Source organism: Hevea brasiliensis, chromosome 6 (assembly GCF_030052815.1).
Source record: "Hevea brasiliensis isolate MT/VB/25A 57/8 chromosome 6, ASM3005281v1, whole genome shotgun sequence".
NCBI lineage: Eukaryota > Viridiplantae > Streptophyta > Magnoliopsida > Malpighiales > Euphorbiaceae > Hevea > Hevea brasiliensis.
In genome coordinates this window covers 3,069,176-3,090,438 of record NC_079498.1, presented here as the reverse complement: position 1 = coordinate 3,090,438, position 21,263 = coordinate 3,069,176, and the positions used below count along the sequence as shown (strand labels likewise).

Sequence of the window (21,263 nt, the reverse complement as noted above, 5' to 3'; positions counted from 1 at the left end):
TTTTCATCAATTCACAAAAAAACTAAATTATTTTATATATTAAAATTATAGAGACTAAAATATAATATAGTATAAAATTTAGAGATTAAATAATTAAATTTTAAAAATTTAATGACTAAAGTATAATATAGTATCAAATATAAAGATTAAATAATTAATTTTTTAAAATTCTAAGATTGAAATATAATATAGGGCAAAATACAAAGACCGAATTTTAAATTTTCCTTTTAAATTTGATGTCATACAAAAAAAAAATTATTATGGACATAATGTGATATTTTTAAATAAAAATTATTTATTTACTTAAAAAAAATCTCATCCCACCCTTTCAAATTAATTATTAAATTATTGAATTATTGAAATGGTCTCATCCCTCCCTCTACTCAAAGTTAAGATATATTTGTTATTTGTTAACTTCTTTAAATATTTTTCAATACCCACAAAATAAAAATTTCAATTAACTAAATTAATTAGCTATATATTTGACTTTTTTTTCCCCTTGAAATTACCTCATAATTATATTATAATGGAGCATATAGCACGGAAAAGAATGACATACAATTAAATTATTGAAAATAAATAAAATATAATCTAAAATTTTAAGAAATACAAAATTTAATTCAGAATTAAAAAAAATACTTTTATAAAAAAAGAAAAAATTCATTGAATAAAACTCATCTAATAGATTTTAGTTATATTTGAGTTGAAGAAAAATAAGGTAAGAAGGAAAATTATGTAAGAAAATAAATATATTTTCTCTCTTCTCTTGTTTGGGAATAAAAAAAAATTGAAAATGATAGAAAATAAAGGTAAATAATAATAATAATAAATAGATGTTAATATTTATTTTTTTATATTTTAAAGAGAAAGTGGATAAAAAATAAATAAAATTATTTTTTTAAATTTTATATTCATTTATTTTTATTTCAAATAAAAAGGATAAAATTGATATCTTATTATTTAAAAAAATTACTTTTTCTTCTTATTTTTCTCTTTAATATTTAAATAAAGAAAGAAATATAATTCTTATAACACTTTTATTTTCTTTTAATATTTTCCCTCATTTAATTTTTTTTTTCTCTAAGAAAGTTTTCAAATAGGCTTAAGTTCACATTCTCCAATACACTTATTAAAAAATTTAAATTTTGAAGAATTTTTATTACAAATATTATTATAATATTATTCAAATTTAAAATTAAAGTGTAATTTAATTTAAGATATTATTGATTACATTATTACATAATAATAAATTATAAAATGAAATTATTAATTTTAAAATTAAAAAATTATTATGATAAAATTGAGAATTTTTTGTAATTAATTAATTATTTGATTTTATTTATTTATTTATTTTTACAATGAGAAAACACAATAAAAACGCTGACATTTATCGGCAGGGGTCATTTTCAGTGTCCTTCACTTTCTTAATGGTAATAAACATAAAACGACAATTGCTGTTTGTTGCGGAGTCTCCACTGCAACTATTTACCCCTACTGTAGAACAAAATTATAAGTCTTGCCACTCATTGATATCCGGGCCTGGCCCCACCATCCCTTCCTCCCGCTATAAAAATCCACCGTCTTTCCGGTTCTAGATCTCAAAGGTAAACGATTCTCGCAATTTCTTTCGTAACAGAAGCCCAAATTCGTCAGTTGGATTTTTTTAGAGAGAAAATAAACCGAGAGCGGTCTTTTAGTGAGAGAAAGTTCGTATTAAAGAGACTTGTGGAGTCTTTGTTCGTGCGATGCGTGGAGGACAGGTGACACGGCAGAAATGGCGAGATCATATAGCTCTTCTACATTCTTCAAATGGCAGATCGTGAAGCTTCTCTGCTGCTATAAACCCTAACTGCTTGATTCTATTAGTCTGCTCTATCTTCATCTTTTTTCTCTATTACACACTCGAGAGAACTAATCTTTCGATTCTGTACATACTCAGGTTCCAATTCTCTTTCTGAATCACTCGCATTGTTACACCTGCATTGTTCTTCGATTCTCTCTGTCTTTATCTTTCTGCGTTTCTCTTGCTTTGGTATGAGATTCGTGATTTAAAACGCGTTTTGAATGATTTGTTATGTGCATTGCATGGGTTTTGTTTGTTTGTTTTCCACTGTGAAATCGGATTTTGGTTCTGTTTGTGGTGGTTGCAGGAATGGCGGAGGTGGCAAAACTGCTGTATATAGTGGTGGTGGACGAGGAGGAGAGGAACGAGAAAGGGAAAGATTCATTCCGATATACGCGTCCGGTTTTGCAGAGCTCTCTGCAACTCATGGGATGTAAAGCGCGTCACGCTTTCAAGGTATATTTTATATTATATTATATATTCTGGATAGTTTGTTTATTTATGTACTCTGTGAAATTCTTTGAAATTTGAGATGCTACCTTGGTAGTTTAGGTCGTTACTCCATTTATCTTTTCATTGATTGGCTAGATTTTTGCTGATAATTATAAGTATGGCTTCATATGTGGTTATGATTACTCGTAATGATATTTTATTGTCGGTAACTAGATGGTAGGGATTGGCAGATCTGCACTGTAATGTGTTCTGCGGAAATCCTGAATTCAGCTCCCTCCCCCCTCCTTTCTACTTCTTTCTTTTTTTTTTTTTCTTTTTTTTTTCATCTTATTCAATCTATTTTTGTTTAAATTTTGTGCTGTAATATATAATTCAGTTCTAAGCGTGTTCTCAAAGACTTCTGCTCAACTATAATTAATTGAAAGTATTGTACCGTTCACATCTTATATTCTGTGGTAATTTTGTTATATACGGTCCCTGGTGTGTTATTTATGGAGTCACTTCCTCCATTCCCTGTTTTCAATGTTTATTTTTCCTGTAGTTCCTCCAACTTGATGTGTGTGCTTTGATAAATTGAATTAATTTATTTGCTCTTATAGCAGCTTGTTCTCTGTTGGTTTTGCCTCTGAATTTACTGGAAAGGTTATTTTTATAAAAATATGGTTAAACCGTGTGAAATTGGACTTTGTTGAGTAATTGCAATATTGCTTAACTGCTAAGTAGTTGAGCATTTATAATCAAATTACTAGGCTGATTATGCAATTTTAGGTATTGCACAAGCAATGGCATAGCTGAGTGATGTGATAACTTTCGTGCATTTGCTGAATTTTCTAATTAAATAGTTTTATGGATTGGTGACCTAACTTTCTTGTTCACTTGTTAAATTTCTGCAGCAGTTATTTATACAAACATTCTTTGTCAATTTTCATTCTAACTCGTATATCTAAAAGGGATCTTGCAATTATATTTCTTGAGACTTTGATAACATTGCTAATATTTAACTATTTTTTTTATTCAGCTTCAGGGTCCCCCACCCCTCTAATTCCACTACTCTGCTATTGGACTGTATGAAAGGGATCTCAAAATTATTTTCTGGCATGTTCAATCATTATGTGAAGCCTTATTCTTTAAGGCGTTATTTGTTTCATGAAAAACAATTTGTGCCTATGCAATTTTTTTTTTTGAGAAAATGACTTTTTTTTTCTTTTGTTGTTTGTTTAACATTGAAAATTATTTTCTAGAGTCTTGATAAACAAATTACTTTCAATATGTAAAATTAGGAAAAAGTTTGTACATACAGAAATTTATATTTCTTCTATTTTATTTGAGTAGGACTAAAAAATTAACATGAGATAGGGGTGAACTGTGGTTGTCTCTTGCAGCCATTGATGGTTACTGGGTACTGGTAATGTGTTTATTTGGTTCTGTTATACACCTGCTTTTTATGAGATTGTGAAAATCTGGGATATGGCTTCTTAAAATATAAGTAAAAATTATTTTTCCCATTTACTCATCAAATCACTAATCAATTCTCTGAAGTGCCTCAAACAGTAGAGTTGTGGAAAATATTTTTAATGAAACTGAAAAGCCTCCAATCCGAGGAAATTGATGCTGCATTTACAATGTGTAAAATTTCTGGTGTGCTTTCATTGTTGTGTCATGTGATTTCTTTTAGTTTTATTAATTAATATTTTGGCATGAAGTTGCTAGTTATTCATTCTTTAATTTGGCATTGCTTTTGACTGGCGTATTCTAATGTTTTAGTAAAGAAAGTGGACACTTTTGCTGAGTATCCTCTTTCTTTCCTTTTCAGATTAGCCAAAGGGTTTTTGAGCTGATGAGAAATGAACCTTCAGGTGATGCTCTACTTCCTGAAGAAGTGGAAGTAAGTGGGGTTGATGTTTCAAAAGGAAATGGGCAGAAGGAATATGGAAGCAGGAGTTCATTTGAATTGTACAAAAGGCGTACAACTGTAATGGTTAGAAGAGAGGCTTTCTTAAATGTTGTTTGCGATTCTCTGACTGAATATAAGTATGTGGGTCCTAACCAGAGGGCAGACTTAGTTTTGGCATGCAGGTAATATATAAATATTTCATACCTTCACTTAAAATTATTTGTATCTATAAGCAGCAGCAAGATATCATCATATGGAACCTGCATTTCTTCTTTTAAAACTACTTGTCTTGTTATAAGTTAATAGTAATAATGGAGTTGAGTTGGACAACACTTATTGCTAGTAATTAGTAACTTTTGGTATGCTTGAGTGCCAATTTTGCTCATATCGTTACAAATCACAATTGACATATTTCTGTCTCATGCTAATTGAGCATTATTCTCAAAAGATAATACTGATAATACACTTTGAGCTGTTGTAAAATGAAAACAGTTTTTACTGTTTAAAGTTCCTTGGCGTTTTCATTCTGAACTTTTTGTATGGTATCTATCTGTTACATGTCTTTTGTGGACTTTTTATTGGTGTTTGTGTTGCATGTGGAATGTTACAAGTCTCAATGGCTTAGCCGCTTAGGTAATAGGTTCTCTGAGCATTTGATGATGGCTTTGAAATGTAGATGCTATTTAACTAAAGCAAAACTTATATATGACTTGGCAGATTTCTCTTGGTAGTGTGTTGCCAAGTGTCTTTTAAGCTAGATTGTGTCACTGTGCTTTATAAATGTCGCAATTTTGTTCTCTTTTCTATTTTGTCAGGTGTATGTAAGTTTTTTTTTTTTCCCGGTGTAAGTTTTTTCATTGGATTTTTCCTCCTTTTGGAATCTTCATGAAGGTTTTGAATGATTTATTACTAGAGATGTGGTGATTACATTTTAATCGGTATAATTTCTTCCTCTCTAAAAGATGATTGCCATATGTTCATTTATAATGAGTTTTAGTCCATCCTTATTGTTGATATTTTGGTTGAAGATCCATAAGCATGCTTGAAATCCTTTTTTGAGAAGTAATCAAAACAAAACGGAGTTGAATTAAGTTGGTGGCCTATTAGTTTCCTTTAGACATTGTCATGACCCAACCTATGGGCCGGACCGGCACTAGGACCTGGGTCAGCCTAAAGCCCCCGAGGCTCGTAGTAAGCCTAATTATTTCTTAACTCAACTCTAAGGCCCATTGGGCCCAATTTCAAGAATTCAACTGGACAGAGTTCGGCCATAAAGTGGACCTTTCAACGGGGAGTTTTTGACTCACCCGACCTGTAAACACGATATATAATCAACTGGGGAGCTCAGCTCACCTTCCACATACTCAATGTCATAAAAATAAAGGGGAGCTCAGCTCACCTTCCACATACTCAATGTCATAAAAATAAATGGGAGCTTGGCTCTCTCATCCAGTCCATCAAACATGCATATAATAATACGTTTACAGGTCCAACATGATAATTGTATTACATACCCAAATCAAATAAATACTTCTAACATATGCGAAAATTCTAAGAGTTAACAGGTTTATACAAACATTAATAAACGACCTGCGAGGGAGAAAAATAGGTTAACCTCAAAAATATTTTCCTGTGGCCTTGAAAAATATTGAACAGGAGTGAGCGTTCGACTCAGAGAGTGAAATGCACCTTATAGAGTGAAATGCAATATCAGCAATATTTTCACATCATAACAGCAAAAAGGTAATTTGGAACACTCACACACTCATTAATGTCAAATACTCAAATCATAAATATATGGGAGCTGATTCCCTATACAGCTTTCTTAAATTCAACCTGTGTCAGCGAAGAACTCAAGCCGGACTTTCGCTTAATAAACCAAATTGGAGTCCCAGCGAAGAACTCAAGCCGTGTCTATCCCGAAGGACCGGGTCCCAGCGAAGATCTCAAGCCTTGTCTACCCGTCCTATCCATAGCCAACACCATATCACACGACCGCCAACGCACGCACACTGCTCTAAATTACCACAACAACACCCATTGCACTTTAACAGTTGTGAATGCAACATAAAACGTGCCTATGGTTTAACTACATAGATATATGCATATAAGTGATGCATGGGCATGCATTACACATATAATAATATCGAAATTACAATTAAAATTAATATTTTACTGGAGGAAGAAGGGACAATTTTATTACAATTGTTTAATACAATTAACTCAATACAAGCTAATAAAAGACCAAATACGTCTTAAGTCGTGCCGAAAATCTGGCAGAGTTTCCTCTATACCTAGGATCTACCCAACCTGCAAATGGGTTTAAAACACACTTCTATATTCGCATACCATACACCCACAACTCAATCATATCACACAGCTCCTCCTGGGCCTATCCAAACAGTCATCAATCACACGATGTAAAATTACAATTTAGTCCTTATAATTGACCCTTTTTGCAAAAACTACTCAAATAAACTCTAAAAATTCTAAAACTTTGTCTCGCGGTCCTTAGCAATATTATTAGGCTATTGCAAAAAGAATCATAATTTTATGAGCTACCACGAATATTTTATGAATTTTTAATTCCATTTAAGCACTAGAAAATTACGAAAAAGCAAGGTTCGGGTTTACCTATGCTAATTCCGATCTCGGGAACGCGCTCGGGGCGTCTGACAAAGGTGGGATAGCCAAAATCCCGATCTAATTCCAAGACTTTAATTGAAGGTACCTACACGAAGTCCACAACACGGGGGTTAGTAAATAAATTTTTCGGAATTTTCTAAGCTCATTTGATACTCATAAAAACACTACGAAGTTCCGTGTCGGAAAATTCGAAATTTATATTGAGTGGAGCGCTTTGATACTCTCGGTTTTCTCGTGGAGTTCACGGTTTGCGAGAAATTTAGTCCACAAGTCAAAATGGGCTAAAACTTCCCGGACAAAAATTGGACAAACCGCTCGATGGATTTTAGTGTTCTTGGTGTCTATGGAAAGCTCTCGAGGTGTAGATAGTGTTTGACACAAGACTAAGATGAAGCGGCGTGCCGCGCCCATGGCCAGTTCCCACTTTCAGGGGGCGGTTGGCGAGGTGGGGAGGGGAGGAGGGAGGAGAGAGAAAGAGAGAGAAGGAGAGAAATAAAAATGAAGAAGAAGCCGGTCCAATTTTGTCCGATTCAAGATACAAAATTTTGAATTTCGAGGCCCAAAAATTTCGAAAAAATTCTAGAAAACTCAGAAAAATTCGTAGACTCTAAATATATTTTTAATTTTGCCACGTGGTCTTTAAATTAATTTTTAAAAATCATCAAAGTTTATATTTTCGGAAAATCAAGCCCGATTTTTAAAACCCGAAAAATTTCAAATAATTTTCTAAAATTTAAATAAAATAAAATATTAATATTTATCCATAAAATAATAAATTAAAAAATTAGGGGTGTTACAGACATGTAGAACATTTAAGGCATTTTTTGACACTCTCGAGTTCGAAACCTTCGTTTGATGGTTATTTCCTTGTTTGGGGATTTGCGCGGGGGAGGGTGGTGGGGGTGGTGTTGTTTACAACCGTCATTGATGGATGGCGGTGATAATGTTAAGTGATATGAATTGTTTTGTTATAATACTGTTTTGTCCATTTTTTACACTGAAATTTATCTTTATGTCATTTCCTCTATGTTGCAGAATTCGAGAAAGGAAGGAATCTGTAACTGTGCTATTGTGTGGTACTAGTGGCTGTGGCAAATCTACTTTGTCTGCATTGCTGGTATCCCCTTACCCTGCAAACCAGTGATCTTGTTTGAATTTGTGATTTAGAGAATACATGGTTTTCATCCCCCATTATCATCTCATTGTCTATTGATATTTTTTATTATTATTATCATTATTATTATTTGCCTTTTCTTGGTTTGCCACGATAAATGTATACGTAGACAAGTTAAATTATTTGTCTCTGTATTTGTATAATACGAAGTTTCCCTCTTGTTTCATGCAGGGTAGTAGACTAGGAGTTACAACAGTAATTTCTACTGACTCTATTCGGCACATGATGAGGAGTTTTGTTGATGAGAAGCAAAATCCACTGCTCTGGGCTTCAACATACCATGCAGGGGAATTTTTGGATCCTAAGGCAGTTGCAGAAGCCAAGGCTAAAAAAAAGGCAAAAAAATTGGCTGGTATTATAAACTCATATTCCAACGATGAAGTATCTGATGGTTCATCCTTGGTGAAATCAGATAGTCAAGCAGTGGATATGAGTTCTGGTGTTACTGAGTATATTAGTCCTAAACAAATGGCAGTTGAAGGATTCAAGGCACAGAGTGAGATGGTGATCGACAGTCTTGATCGTCTAATAACTGCATGGGAAGAGAGGAAAGAATCAGTGGTTGTTGAAGGTGTTCACTTAAGCCTTAATTTTGTGGTAAGTAAAATTAATTTGGTATTCTTATCATCAGATGCATTGCCTTTGTGATTAAGCACTTAATTTTAATCCCTACATGCAGATGGGGCTTATGAAGAAACATCCTTCAATTATACCATTCATGATATACATTACAAATGAAGACAAACACTTGGAACGATTTGCTGTTCGTGCCAAGTATATGACATTGGACCCAGCTAAAAACAAATATGTGAAATACATTCGGAACATCAGAACAATCCAAGATTATCTTTGCAAACGGGCTGATAAACATCTTGTCCCCAAAATCAACAACACAAATGTTGACAAGAGTGTAGCAGCCATCCATGCAACAGTTTTCAGCTGCCTTCGCAGGCGTGAGGCAGGGGAGCCACTTTATGATCCTGCCACAAACACAGTGACTGTTGTTGATGAGGAGTACAGGAACCAGTGTGCTGCCAATTCAATGAGCTCTAAAGGGATGTTTCAACTTATCCAGAGGAAAGGTTCTTCTAGGCATTTGATGGCCCTTGTTAATACTGATGGGTCTGTGGCAAAGGCATGGCCTGTTGATTCAGTGGATCTTAGTGGGAAGTCTGTAATGGGTTATGGGACCGACAATGGAAGAGGGATCCCTATGTATGGACCATTACAGGTTGGTAAGGCTGAACCAGTTAATCTTCAGTTTGGCCACTTCGGAATCAGCGCTTGGCCCAGTGATGGTGGTACCAGTCATGCTGGAAGTGTTGATGAGTCAAGGGCGGACTGGACTGATACTGGAAGTAAATATCACTCTTCTTGTTGTAGCTCACCTCGGATGTCTGATGGACCTGCGAAGGAGGTATTTTGAACTCCTTTTACTATTTATGATTGCTTGAAGCTATTTATTTTAAATCTCAGGAGCCATTGGTTACGATCAAGCTAGTGGTCAAGGGAGCTTAAATTCAAATCAGTAGTGTAGGTTATCTGTCTTAGCATTAAGTTGAAAATATACCGGGTTCTGGTGCCTATTTTTCTGATTGGATTTCATTTTTGCCTCTGCAGCTCAAGGAGGAACATTCAGTGCATGGCAGTGACGAAGAAGTAGATGATCCACCAGAGGTGGATAGTGATGAGGATTATAGTGATGATGGTGATAAACATGTCCATGAAGAGGTGTGTGCCAGAATATTTATTAAATAATTAATTAGGTTTATCAAAATCTGAGAATTTCTCTCATCATTTCTAAGAGAAGAAAATTGCTGAGAACCACTGAAATTTGGTGTATTCACACTATCCTCCCAAACAACCTTGCGCTCATAAAAGTAAACTTGTAGTCAAACTCGTAAAGCTCGAAACTTAGATCCATTACTACTGGAACAATGTCTTGCACTTTATGTTAATCCTTATTTTGAATTTCTGGAATTGATATTGAACAGATTGGCTCAGTTGATGAGGAGTCCACAAAATCTGATGAGGAGTACGATGATCTAGCAATGCAGGATGTGCTACAGAATGGGTATTGTTCAGATGACGATGAGGAGTCCAAAGATAAGGTTCTGCCTATTACTGTTAATAAGGCAAACCCGTTGAAAGGCGATAAATATATGCAGAATCTAGACCGGTTCCTTAGAACTAGAAGTGAGCCACTGGGTGAGCCATTATGCTCGTTTTACTCTTCTCTGCTCGTGGAAAAGGGAGGAAGAAGATTGTCAAACGCTGGTAGTGTTAAAACCAGAAAACGCTCCCTCAGCATTCCAGCCATGGGAAAACATGGGTCCGTGGCTAGTGGCCCAATACTATCTGGAACTCCACAGAGGTAGTAGATCAATTTTGTGCCAACTTCTAGTTTTCCACCCATTTTATTTTGCCTCCTAACTTTGTAGCTGAGAGTGATCTGGCGATTGCCCATCATTGTCTATAGTAATGCGAGGTACTATTGTAAGATTTGGAATGACTTCGATTTATTTTCTGTGTAAGCAATCAAGCCAAATGGAAATGGTTCTAATAAATTATAAAACAGCTGTGCTTTTGTGACCTTTGCTTTGCAAGTGCTAGGTGGCATAGCTTTGTGGAATCCTTCCATAAATTGATAGGAAATGTTCAACAAAGCAACCAGAATATTTTGAGATTAGCTAACTTGAAAATATTCCGATACAAATCCGTTGGTAAATGTAGAATTTAATTGAAAAATCAGAGATGAAACCTCAAAGTGAGAAAAATCAATGCACTTTAGCTCGCTTTTTCGTTTCCTGTGAATTTTTTTAGCAATTATTCGGCAAATCCTTTGGCGTTAGTTTGAAATGTGTTATGCTCTATCCATTCCAACAACTTGATAGAACTTGACATTGTGCAACTGAGTTTTTATGTCATTTTCCAGGCACATAATATGGCCGTTTTTAGAGAGTACCATTTGAAACATGCATATGGGATTACACCATTACAACAGAAAATTCCCATACCCTTCTTTTTACCTTAACTACCTTAACTTTTATCTGAAGCTTTGCCTTTCTCGAACAGAATTTTACTCTGCTTATATGGAGTGCCTCGTGCGATATTCTCATAGACATCTAGTCCTCAACTGAAAACCTTTCGCCCTTATTTTCCAGGATTTTCAAGATATCAAGCTGAGCAGCACACCGAATTTGATCACCTTTCCGGATCATATTTCGCAATTTCTTGAAGCTGAGCCAATCAGATAATGTGCCAAATATTACACTATTTGACTGTTATTGCACATTACAAACTTCTTTCCATTGACAAAACTTAAAATAACTTCCGTTAATGAATCAACATCTTGGGCTGAAAATATTGTACATGGAGATTCATGAAATAATCTAGTGTACACTCTCTTTTCCTGATAAGCATCAAGGATAAATTCACTTGCTCATGTAAGAATTCTCGCTGGTATATTTTCGAGCTTTGCTCATGCTCCCTTTTCATGGCACCCATTAATTGAAACATTCAAAATTTCAGAATAGAGAGAACACATGATTGAAAAAGAGAACCCAAGAAAACACTTGCATTATCAGTTTGCTTGCTCTTTCTTACTGTCTCCACAAAATCCCCTTCTTTGCATCATAGGTTTTCATCTCTTTTAATCATTATGTTCACCAGCATCTTTGCTCTCTTAAACCAGGTTTCCACCTGCTTTAATCAAAGTTGTTAACTTTTCAGGGCTCTCACCTCTTTTAACCATCATGTTCACCAACTCTTGTGCTTCCTCAAATCGTTTTGACTTAAATAGCCCACCTAGTATTTTGCTACATAAGCAAATATCACATGCAAAACCTTTCTTCTCCATCTCAGTCTGCAATGCAAAAGCTTCATCTATCATTCCCACATTGCAATATCCATCAACCAATGTATTAAATAATGCCTTGTCTAGCTCAATTCCTTTGCTCTGCATCTTGCTTACATATACCATTGCAATCTCCATCTTTCCAGCCTTGCAAATGCCATTTATTAAGGCCCAAAAAGTATCAAAATTGAAGTTAACATCTCTAGTTGTCATCCTATCAAACACAGAAAGCGCTCTATCCACAAGACCTAGTTTACAATACCCATTTATAATCAAGTTATACATGTGGGTATCTGCTTTTAAGTCTCTATCATGCATATCCAATACCAATTTCTTAGCTTCTTCAATTTTGCCAAAGCTTGAGTACCCATCTATCAAAATTTTATATGTATTGACATTAAATGCCTCTCCTTCCTTTTCCATTAATGCCAATATGGAATCTAACTCCTCAAAATTCCATCTCTTAGCACAAGCATCGATCATTATGTTATATGTTATAATATTGGGTTTAATCCCTTTACTTAACATTTCCTCCACCAATTCTCTACACCTCTTGATCTCTCCACTCTTACACAATCCATCAACAACTACTGTCAATGAATACACAGAAATCTCAATACCAGATTCAACCATTCGATAAAAAAATTCAAGGCCTAAACTCATCTCATCATTTCTCTTAAGAGCGAACAAATGAACAGTACAAGTTCTTTCATCAATGCCAATTCCATTATTCTTCATGTGATCAAAAGTCTCCAAAACTTGGCCAAATTTTGCATTATCGGAATAAACCTTAATTATCAAATTGAATAACTTTGCCACAACTTTCGGTTCAAAACAACAACAATTCTCAATAGTAGCAGCTAGAAAAGGAAATGGGTACCTGGGATATTCATCGATTGACACAGATTTCAAGAGATTCTCTGCATCTGAGAACCTTCTTACCATTAAAAGCCTGCAAATTAGAGTCAAATGCGCCTGAAGATCGGGTTTGAATGAGATCAATGATTGGTTTTCTATGATAAAGTTGAAGAAATGCAAGCATTGTGAGGGTTTGTGATCTGGGCTAGCTAGAATTTGGTGGAGCTTCGTTGGGCTGAGATTAGAGAGAATCGTAGAAGAAGAAAAAGAAGAAGAAGAAGAAGAGGGGGCAATCAGGTTTTTAGAGATGGAGTGAGGGATTTCATAATAGGGTTTTGGGGAGAGATTTTGGGGGAGAGTCCTTTTGACAGTTTTGAGGGTTCTGAGAAGATTTTGGATTGACATATTTGCAGCAAATTGAAAACGGAAGAAGCTCGGATCGGAAAACAACCAACCGGTTTTGCGATTGAATCTCTCCACACACCCACACACTACCAAGCAGGTCTTGCTCTGGAAAGGGAGATTTGCAGGACTAATTGGGTAAATACTGTACTATATTTAAATTACAAGTTAATTAAAAATATTAAATGTTAAATTTAATATTTTTTAATTATAATTTAAAAAAAATATAATTTTTATAATATTGTTTCAATTACATCTATAATTATATTTTAATATTTTTAAGTAATTATAATTTCTTCTTTAATTTATTTATATGTTTATCAATATATTATATAGAATAAAAGTGAAGACATCGACTTTACTCAAAATATTTTTTATTATTTATAATTATATTATTTATTATTTAATTCAATTTGAAAATATAAAGTTAATTAACTTGTTCACTTATTTAAATATAAAATTTAGGGATTGTTTTCATTTATTTTTCAAAATATAAATGTTAATTATAATATAAAAAAAACCTTTTTTTTTTCTAATATGAAGAGGAAATTTTATATTAATGAGATATAAAAATGGTCTAGCTTTTTAGTATACTCGCTTTATTATTAGGTTAAGGGATCAATTATTTGATTTACAACAGGCTCTAAATTATTTAAATAACTTTATTTTTTTTCTATTAATTTGGTGTTTGAATATGATTAGTAAATTAAAATATCAATGAATTTTGATTTAGAATATTAAAATTATATTTAAAATTATGAAATTTTAAATTATAATTTAATGAAAATTTTAAAAAATATATGAAAAAATTAGAGAAATGATCTCATGCACCAGAAGTATATTTTCTTTCTTTCTGAATAATTTTATAAATTTATACTATTATCATGATTTCATAATTATATAATAATAAATTAATAGTAATAAATTTTATAAAATAATTATTTTTTAATATGTTAGAGTATCCTATAATTAGCTAAAAATATTATTAAAATGTTGAACAAGGATGAATTATTGTGTAAAAGTAAAAAAAAAAAAAATCTATTCTAAAAAAGTCAAACACATTAAATTAGATTGTGTATATCAAATGGCTATAATAATTAAATTAATTTATTATATATTTAAAATAAAAAATATATAATAAAATTTATCTATTAAATATATGAATCTTATAATATTTTAAATTTATAATAAATTAAATATAAATAATATTTTAAATTTATAATAAATTGAATATGGATAAAAATTTTTCAATTAAACTCAATTGAGTTGTCAATTGGGCTTGATGCCAATTTTTATGCATTTACTCTTTCTAAAATTTTCTTTCCATGGCGAGTGAAAAATCTCACAATATTTATGAATGGAAAACAGGAATTTAATGATGAGGACCCTCTATTCGATTTTTATATTGCGTACACAAAATAAAAATGAACAGTGATTTTCATAAATAATTTAGTTGGTTTAAAAAAAATAAATTACTTCTTATTTTTAAATTATGTCAAAATTAATATATATATATATATATATATATATATATCTTAATTTTAAAAATTTAATACTTTAGTCTATGTATTTTAACTCCATTGAATTGAAAATCTTTGTCAATATCTAAAAACAATATATTTATAAAGTAATTGAAGTTATTTTATATTTAAATGTGTTTTTACAATGAAGGTTCACATTGTTTGCAAAAGAAATGTTTAGATTTATTATGAGTTTTGGTGACTTGTACCCGTTCCCTTAGCGTCAGTGGTGGCCTCAAATTTAATCGACATTAATGATATAAGGGGTATTTGAGTGATAGCTGATAGACACATAAACAAATAAATTATGATATTTAGTAACTTTAAAAAAATTGAGCTGATAAATGATAGGCAATTAATATAATACCAATCAGCTACAACTTGTATAAACTCTATTATTAGAGTCGTTTCTCATCAGCTAATAGCTGATTTAATTTTAATTTTTATTTAAACTATATTATCCTTTTTCATGTAACTCGAAAATCAATATTATTAATAGTTTGCTTTTATCTTTTTATTTTATAATCTTAACACTTTAATTAGCGTATTGCAATTTTATTAAAATATTTTTTATTAATAACATAAAATATATAATATTTATTTATTATAAAAAATAAGTTTTTTTTCTAAAAACTTAAAATTATAAGATTTTTTCTTTATAAACAAAAATAATTACTTTATTATTATTTTTAAAATTATTTAATTATTTTTTAAGGGATTTAATTATTTTCTTTTTTTAATAATAAAATAAATAATATGATATAATAAATCAATAATTATATTTTTATTTTAATAATATAATAAATGATATAATATATGAAATTAATAATTATTTTAATAATAAAATAAATAATATAATATAATAAATTTATAATTTTATATTTATTTCAATAATAAAATAAATTATATGATATATACTCTTATTAGTCATTTTATATATCAACAGCAATATCTAAACATAGTTTTACTAAACACTTAACATAAATTCGTTATTATCAGCTACCAGCTGTCAGCTATCAGTTAACAGCTAAACTAAACAGTCAATATATTTGACCCAGTAACTTGAGTTTTCGGATAGTTCATGAGTCTAATCATATTTAATAATTCAGCCATGAGATTTATTTAGTCGGTTCAACACTGTAAGACCCACTCAATAAAAGGAAATAATATTGATTAAAGATAAGCAATCTTGGTAGGATTGCCAAATATAACAATATCTATAATTATGTACTATAATTAGAAATATAATCCTATAATTATGCTAGCTAATAATATCCATATAATTATATAGTTGACTTACCATAATCAACCATTGTCTATATTATATATAAAAAAGATCAGATCATCTATAGAGGTATGTTCTTCTCTCTAATCAATTCGATATACTATTCTTTCGTATCAGCTCTAACTTGAGCATCGGGAGTCCTCACAGGGTCTATACCTGGTAGACCTTTGAACCATTTATTTTCTGTTTTGCAGATCTATACCCATAAGAAATTTACATGGACTGCAACAGTTGTGTCATATGTGGGAACAACATAAAAAGTTTTGTCTCTTCGCTTTTTATATCTGCAAAAAAAAAAAAGAGTTCCAACCACCTTCCTACTTTTTATGTTCGAGAGCTCAAAATGGGAGAAAAGCACCAAATAGTGGATGGTTTGAGGTTTGCAATAACCCAACTAAAAATTTATTATCATGTTTGAAATGTGTTCTAAAACTTTTTTAGGTACGATCTTAAAAATTTATTTGCGATTATATAAGACTTGCTCTAGAATTTTTAGTTTTCAACATTGGTGAAATATTAGTTGTTAAAAATATTAAAAACAATATCATCTATGGAAAACAATCGTCTCGAAGCCCATTTGTTTGAATAGCAGAGTCAGTTATGTGGTTCTACATGCATAATGTGGGTACAAGAGGAATAAGAAGGCCTATCTAAAAATAATATGTTGCCATTATGTTGAACCATTGGTTTGCTTTGATTTTATTAAAAATTATAAAAGGATCAATTAGTTGTCATTTAATAAGAATGCCTTTGTCTTTGATATATATACATTAGCCATTTTCTTGCAAATAAAACAGCCTCAGTTTTATTTAAAATTATAAGTGAGCCATTGATTGTAAGAGGACTTACGTTTTCATCATTTTATTGTCTAGAATTGCATGACAGAACAAAACACCACCAATTAGAGATTAAAAGAAAAGGTTTTTGATTTTTATCTTTATTACAAAAATACAAAAGTTCCTTTAATGAAAGAAAGAGCCCTAGAAGGTGACAGCCCATTTTCAAGGAAATTACAATTATGCCATCATTATTTGCTGCATGCTTTCTTTCTTACCATTACAAACGCACTAATTTGTGACCAAAAGAAAAGCCTTAATTCTGGTTTTACTTATAAATGTGCCATTGATTAATAGAAGCTAAGATTTTATTAAATTGCCACCATTTTTAGTTTTGAAAAATAATTGCCACCATTCATACTAAATGAAAATTTTATCATTTTTCACCACTATTTAGTGGCTGGTTGAATTTTGCTTTAAATTACAAGAGTACCATCTCCTCCTTATATTGAATGTCACCTGCATCATGACACAGGCTGTTGGAAGAAAAACTTTAATCTTTACTCTTTTTACAGATATGCCATTGATTAAATAATGCTTTTATTGGCACTTGCTTGTGCAATATAATCAATGTGCCACCCATTGAAAATGGAGATATATAGATTTCTTTTGGAGCTAAATTCAAGTTCTTATATTTTGGAGATTTAAATCATTTTGTTTGATTCAGAATTAAATTTAGAAATTAATTTCTTAATTTAATTTGAGATAATTGTCCATATTAAATGGTTTAAATTATTTAGTCCATGTAACTTTACATGATAAATGGTAAAATTCTAGGCATCTAAATTTATCTTAGAATTAATAAATTTACATGTGTTAATATTGCCCTTGATCTTATATTTGAAGTTTACTTATCATGCTCCAAGTTTTAGCCTTTAATTAATTTCATTTAATAAATACACATGCATCAAACTACTGAAACTGAAGTATGGCACATCATTTTCATGTCTTCCTTGAATTTGAAGGCCTTTATATTCAGTTAAAAATTAGTATACGGATCTCTTTGACATAAATAATATACACTTGATATATTGTATTATTTATTGAGAAATGTCAAATAAATTTATAGCTTGAATTATATGTAATTGTCTTCACAAAAATGTTTGTACAACATTATTTTTGCAGATAATGTCAAAAAAGCCAAATAGCTCCAAGGCTATAATTCGCTATTATCAAGGCAACAATTTTCCAAGCTAAAAATAAGGGTGCTTAGCCCATCTATGGCGATAGTCCGCTAAGCTAAATAAACTAAGGATACTTAGCCTATTCACGATGATAATGCGTCAGGCTAAATAAACTGAGAGTGCTTAGTCCATTCCACGATGATAGTCCGCAAAGCTAAATAAACTAAGGGTATGTAACTCATCCACGATAATAGTCTACCAGGGCTAAAAAATAAAAGTGCTAAGACTACTCAAGTCAATAGTCCACTAGGCTAAATAAATGAAAGTGTAAGCCTACTTAAGGTGATAGTCTGCCAGGATAAGTAAATGAAAGGTGAAAATTCAACTAAGGCGATAGTCCGCACTCTAAAAATTGTAAGGTGATGGTCAAAATTTTATTATCTAAGTACAACGAATCTAAAGATTCGTACTTGAAGGGGGGGACTAATCATATAACCACCCATATATATATATGACCTAATAACTTTGGTTTTTGGATAGTCCATGAGTCTAATTATATTTAATGATTCAGCTACTGTAAGACCCACTCAATAAAAGTAAATATTGTTATTAAAGATAAGTAATCTTGGTAGGATTGCCAAATATATCAATGTCTATAATTATATACTATAATTAAAAATATAATCCTATAATTATGCTAGCTAATAATATCCATATAATTACATAATTGACTTACCATAACTAACAATTGTCTATATCTTATATAAAGAAGATCAGATCATCTATAAAGGTACATTCATTCTCTCTAATCAATCAAATACACTATTCTCTAATACTATCTCTAACTTGAGCATCGAATAGTCCTCACCGGCCCATACCCTGTGGACTTTTAACTCACTAATTTTCTGCTTTGTAGGTCCATTCTTACAAGGAATTTCTGTGGATCGCAACAGATATGTTCATTGATTTTACAAACTCAATGGTTTAATCTAGCGGTGAGCAGATTTCGGTCTGAACCGAAAAACCGAACTGAACCGAGTTAATTCGATTCAATTTTAAAATTCAATCGATTTGGTTCGGTTTATAAATTTTGATAATTTCAATTAATCGGTTCAGTTCTATTATTTTCATAAAAAAAAAAACCGAACCAAACCGAAATTACTAATATATATATATATATATATATCAAGGAAATCCTAAGATTTTTGAGTTTTGATTTCTAAGTTCTTTTTTTTTTATGTTTTTGTTATTGAGATTTAATGTTGAAAATATGAAATCTTACAAAATTCGGTTGATCAATTTAAAATCGAACTGAACCGATATTTATTAGTTTGGTTTGGTTTGGTTGTCTCTTAATGATCGGTTTGGTTCGGTTTTCAAAATTCTTGATTCAAGTTTCGGTTTTATCGGATCGGTTCAGTTCAGTTCAGAATTGAATCGACCGTTTGCACACCCCTAGTTTAATCTCTGTATTTTAATTCTATTAAATTTAAAGTCTCTCCATCTATATTTGAAAACAGTATTTTTTTTTAAAAATTCGACGAAGTTAAAATATAAGATCAAACTATTGATTTTTGAAAAGTATGGAGATAAATCTTTTAATTTTAGCATAATATAAAGATGAAAAAGTAATTTACTTTTAAGTGTATTTTGATATTTTTCAGACCATTAACAAAAAATTGAATAGATAGACTTTCAACTTGTTGGAGTTAATATATAAGAATTAAATCATTGATATTTTTAAAAATTGTGAGATATATTAATTTTGATATAATTCGGAATTTATCTTTATAAAAATCATGAATCAATACCTTCGATTGGGGGCAAAGCCGAATCGTGCCCACCAACCCATTAGCACAAGTGATTCAAGTGGAAGGCCAACAAGTAGAAATAGTGATGCATGGGAGGGATGGGATCCAAGAAAGGTCCCTGAGTTGCATGTACGGCATGTGAATGCCCAATGGAAGGGCATCAAATGGGACCATTAGAGGACATAATGGATCACCCTTTGCTTTTTAGGACCCTTTTTTACGCTAAAGATTTAATGGCAAAGTATCTTTTGGAGTCTGTTTTTCAGATTCTTTTCTATTACCAGTTCCTTTCAATCATCCATCCAGTTTTCCAGTTAGTCACATCTTTTTAAGGGAAATTTTTACTCCACGTGGCTTCTCTTCTCCTCTCTTCTCATTATGCTCTCTTCACCATGCATCCAACAAAAAATCTCTCTCCTGCAAATTAAAGCAAATGAAAATGATTTATTTCTTTGCAGGAAATTAATGAGTTTTTCATGCACAACTCTTTTCTGCAACATATTTTACTTTTTATATTATTGAAATATGTCCTTTTCACTTAAGTTCAAGTTATTTAAATACTTATTTTTTATATATATACTAAATAAGAATAATGAAATTTCCTTTAAAAAATTAGAAAAATTATTGTGTAAACTCAGTTTATCATGGATTCAAAATATTAATACATGAATTTCATGTGTTCAATAGATTTAGCATTTTGAATTCATAATAAACTGAGTTTAAATAAGAAAAATAAAATTAATATATTTTTAAGCAAAAAAAATTCTAAAAAATATGTCCATTTTATTTTTCTTTTCTTTTCAGAATGAATCATTTGAGAGCTTCTTGTACAATTTTTTTTAAGAAAAAAAAAATTGAAATATCATTAAGAAAGATCAGAATTAACAACATTACAAGTGAAACTGAGAGTGACAGAAACCTGATTTACAGAAGGAGACGTCGTAGCTAAATGTGCTTCTTGTCAACTTGAACTAATTAAGCTTCTTACCTTGTTTCCTTTGTGTATATATATATCAGAAATTACAAGAAAAATTTCCAGTTAATTAGATCTAATCTATACATACTGCATTGATGTATGAGAAGAGTACTATGAAAATATCAATATTCTGAAAAAATGGTTCCCTCTTTTCATGACAAAAGCTATATACACAGATATACATTCTCCATTGCTTTACACTTCCCAGTACTTTTGCAGAGGGTTTCCTCTTTGCAAGTATTCCAAGCTTTAATTACTTCACTTTTGCCATGACTGTATTTCTTCATCTCCCAAACTGCTGCAAAATAGGGATTTCAGCAAAATTAGTATTAATATAACCTTTCGTTCAAGAATCATCTGCAATAAATTGTTTTGTACTTGATCATATGAAACTCTGCTGAAAGGTAACTAACAGAACAAGAGATTACAATTAAAGAAATAATAATAACAATAAAAAACACATCAGAGTAATAGGAAATTACATTGGCATTAAAGTAGCATAAACAAAAATCAAATTTAGCTGCTGCAAAACTAGACAATGCGTGGTGACTATTTGGCATTATAGTTGGAGAGTTATCAAGAAAA

General features: G+C 31.3%; 2 protein-coding genes across 4 annotated transcripts; one reads left to right on the top strand and one right to left on the bottom strand.

Annotated features, from left to right (window-relative positions):
* The first annotated feature begins 1,584 nt into the window (after positions 1–1,584).
* LOC110650322 (P-loop NTPase domain-containing protein LPA1 homolog 1) lies at positions 1,585–10,602 on the top strand. 3 transcript variants are annotated; one of them, XM_021805256.2, is made up of 8 exons: positions 1,585–1,939; positions 2,151–2,299; positions 4,110–4,372; positions 7,872–7,953; positions 8,182–8,607; positions 8,690–9,427; positions 9,631–9,741; positions 10,005–10,602. In XM_021805256.2, the coding sequence occupies exons 2-8, from the start codon at positions 2,153–2,155 to the stop codon at positions 10,386–10,388; spliced, it is 2,151 nt and encodes a 716-aa protein (XP_021660948.2). In that variant the 5' UTR covers positions 1,585–1,939; positions 2,151–2,152; the 3' UTR covers positions 10,389–10,602. The 3 variants fall into 3 exon arrangements, with proteins under 3 accessions (XP_021660948.2, XP_021660949.2, XP_021660950.2); XM_021805257.2 differs by having other exon boundaries at positions 1,585–2,032; XM_021805258.2 differs by lacking the exons at positions 1,585–1,939; positions 2,151–2,299; positions 7,872–7,953 and having other exon boundaries at positions 4,237–4,372.
* Positions 10,603–10,913: 311 nt separating this feature from the next.
* LOC110650323 (pentatricopeptide repeat-containing protein At2g28050) lies at positions 10,914–13,266 on the bottom strand. Its single transcript, XM_021805259.2, has one exon. It carries the CDS (start codon positions 13,127–13,129, stop codon positions 11,696–11,698), a length of 1,434 nt encoding a protein of 477 aa, XP_021660951.2. The 5' UTR covers positions 13,130–13,266; the 3' UTR covers positions 10,914–11,695.
* Positions 13,267–21,263: the final 7,997 nt, after the last annotated feature.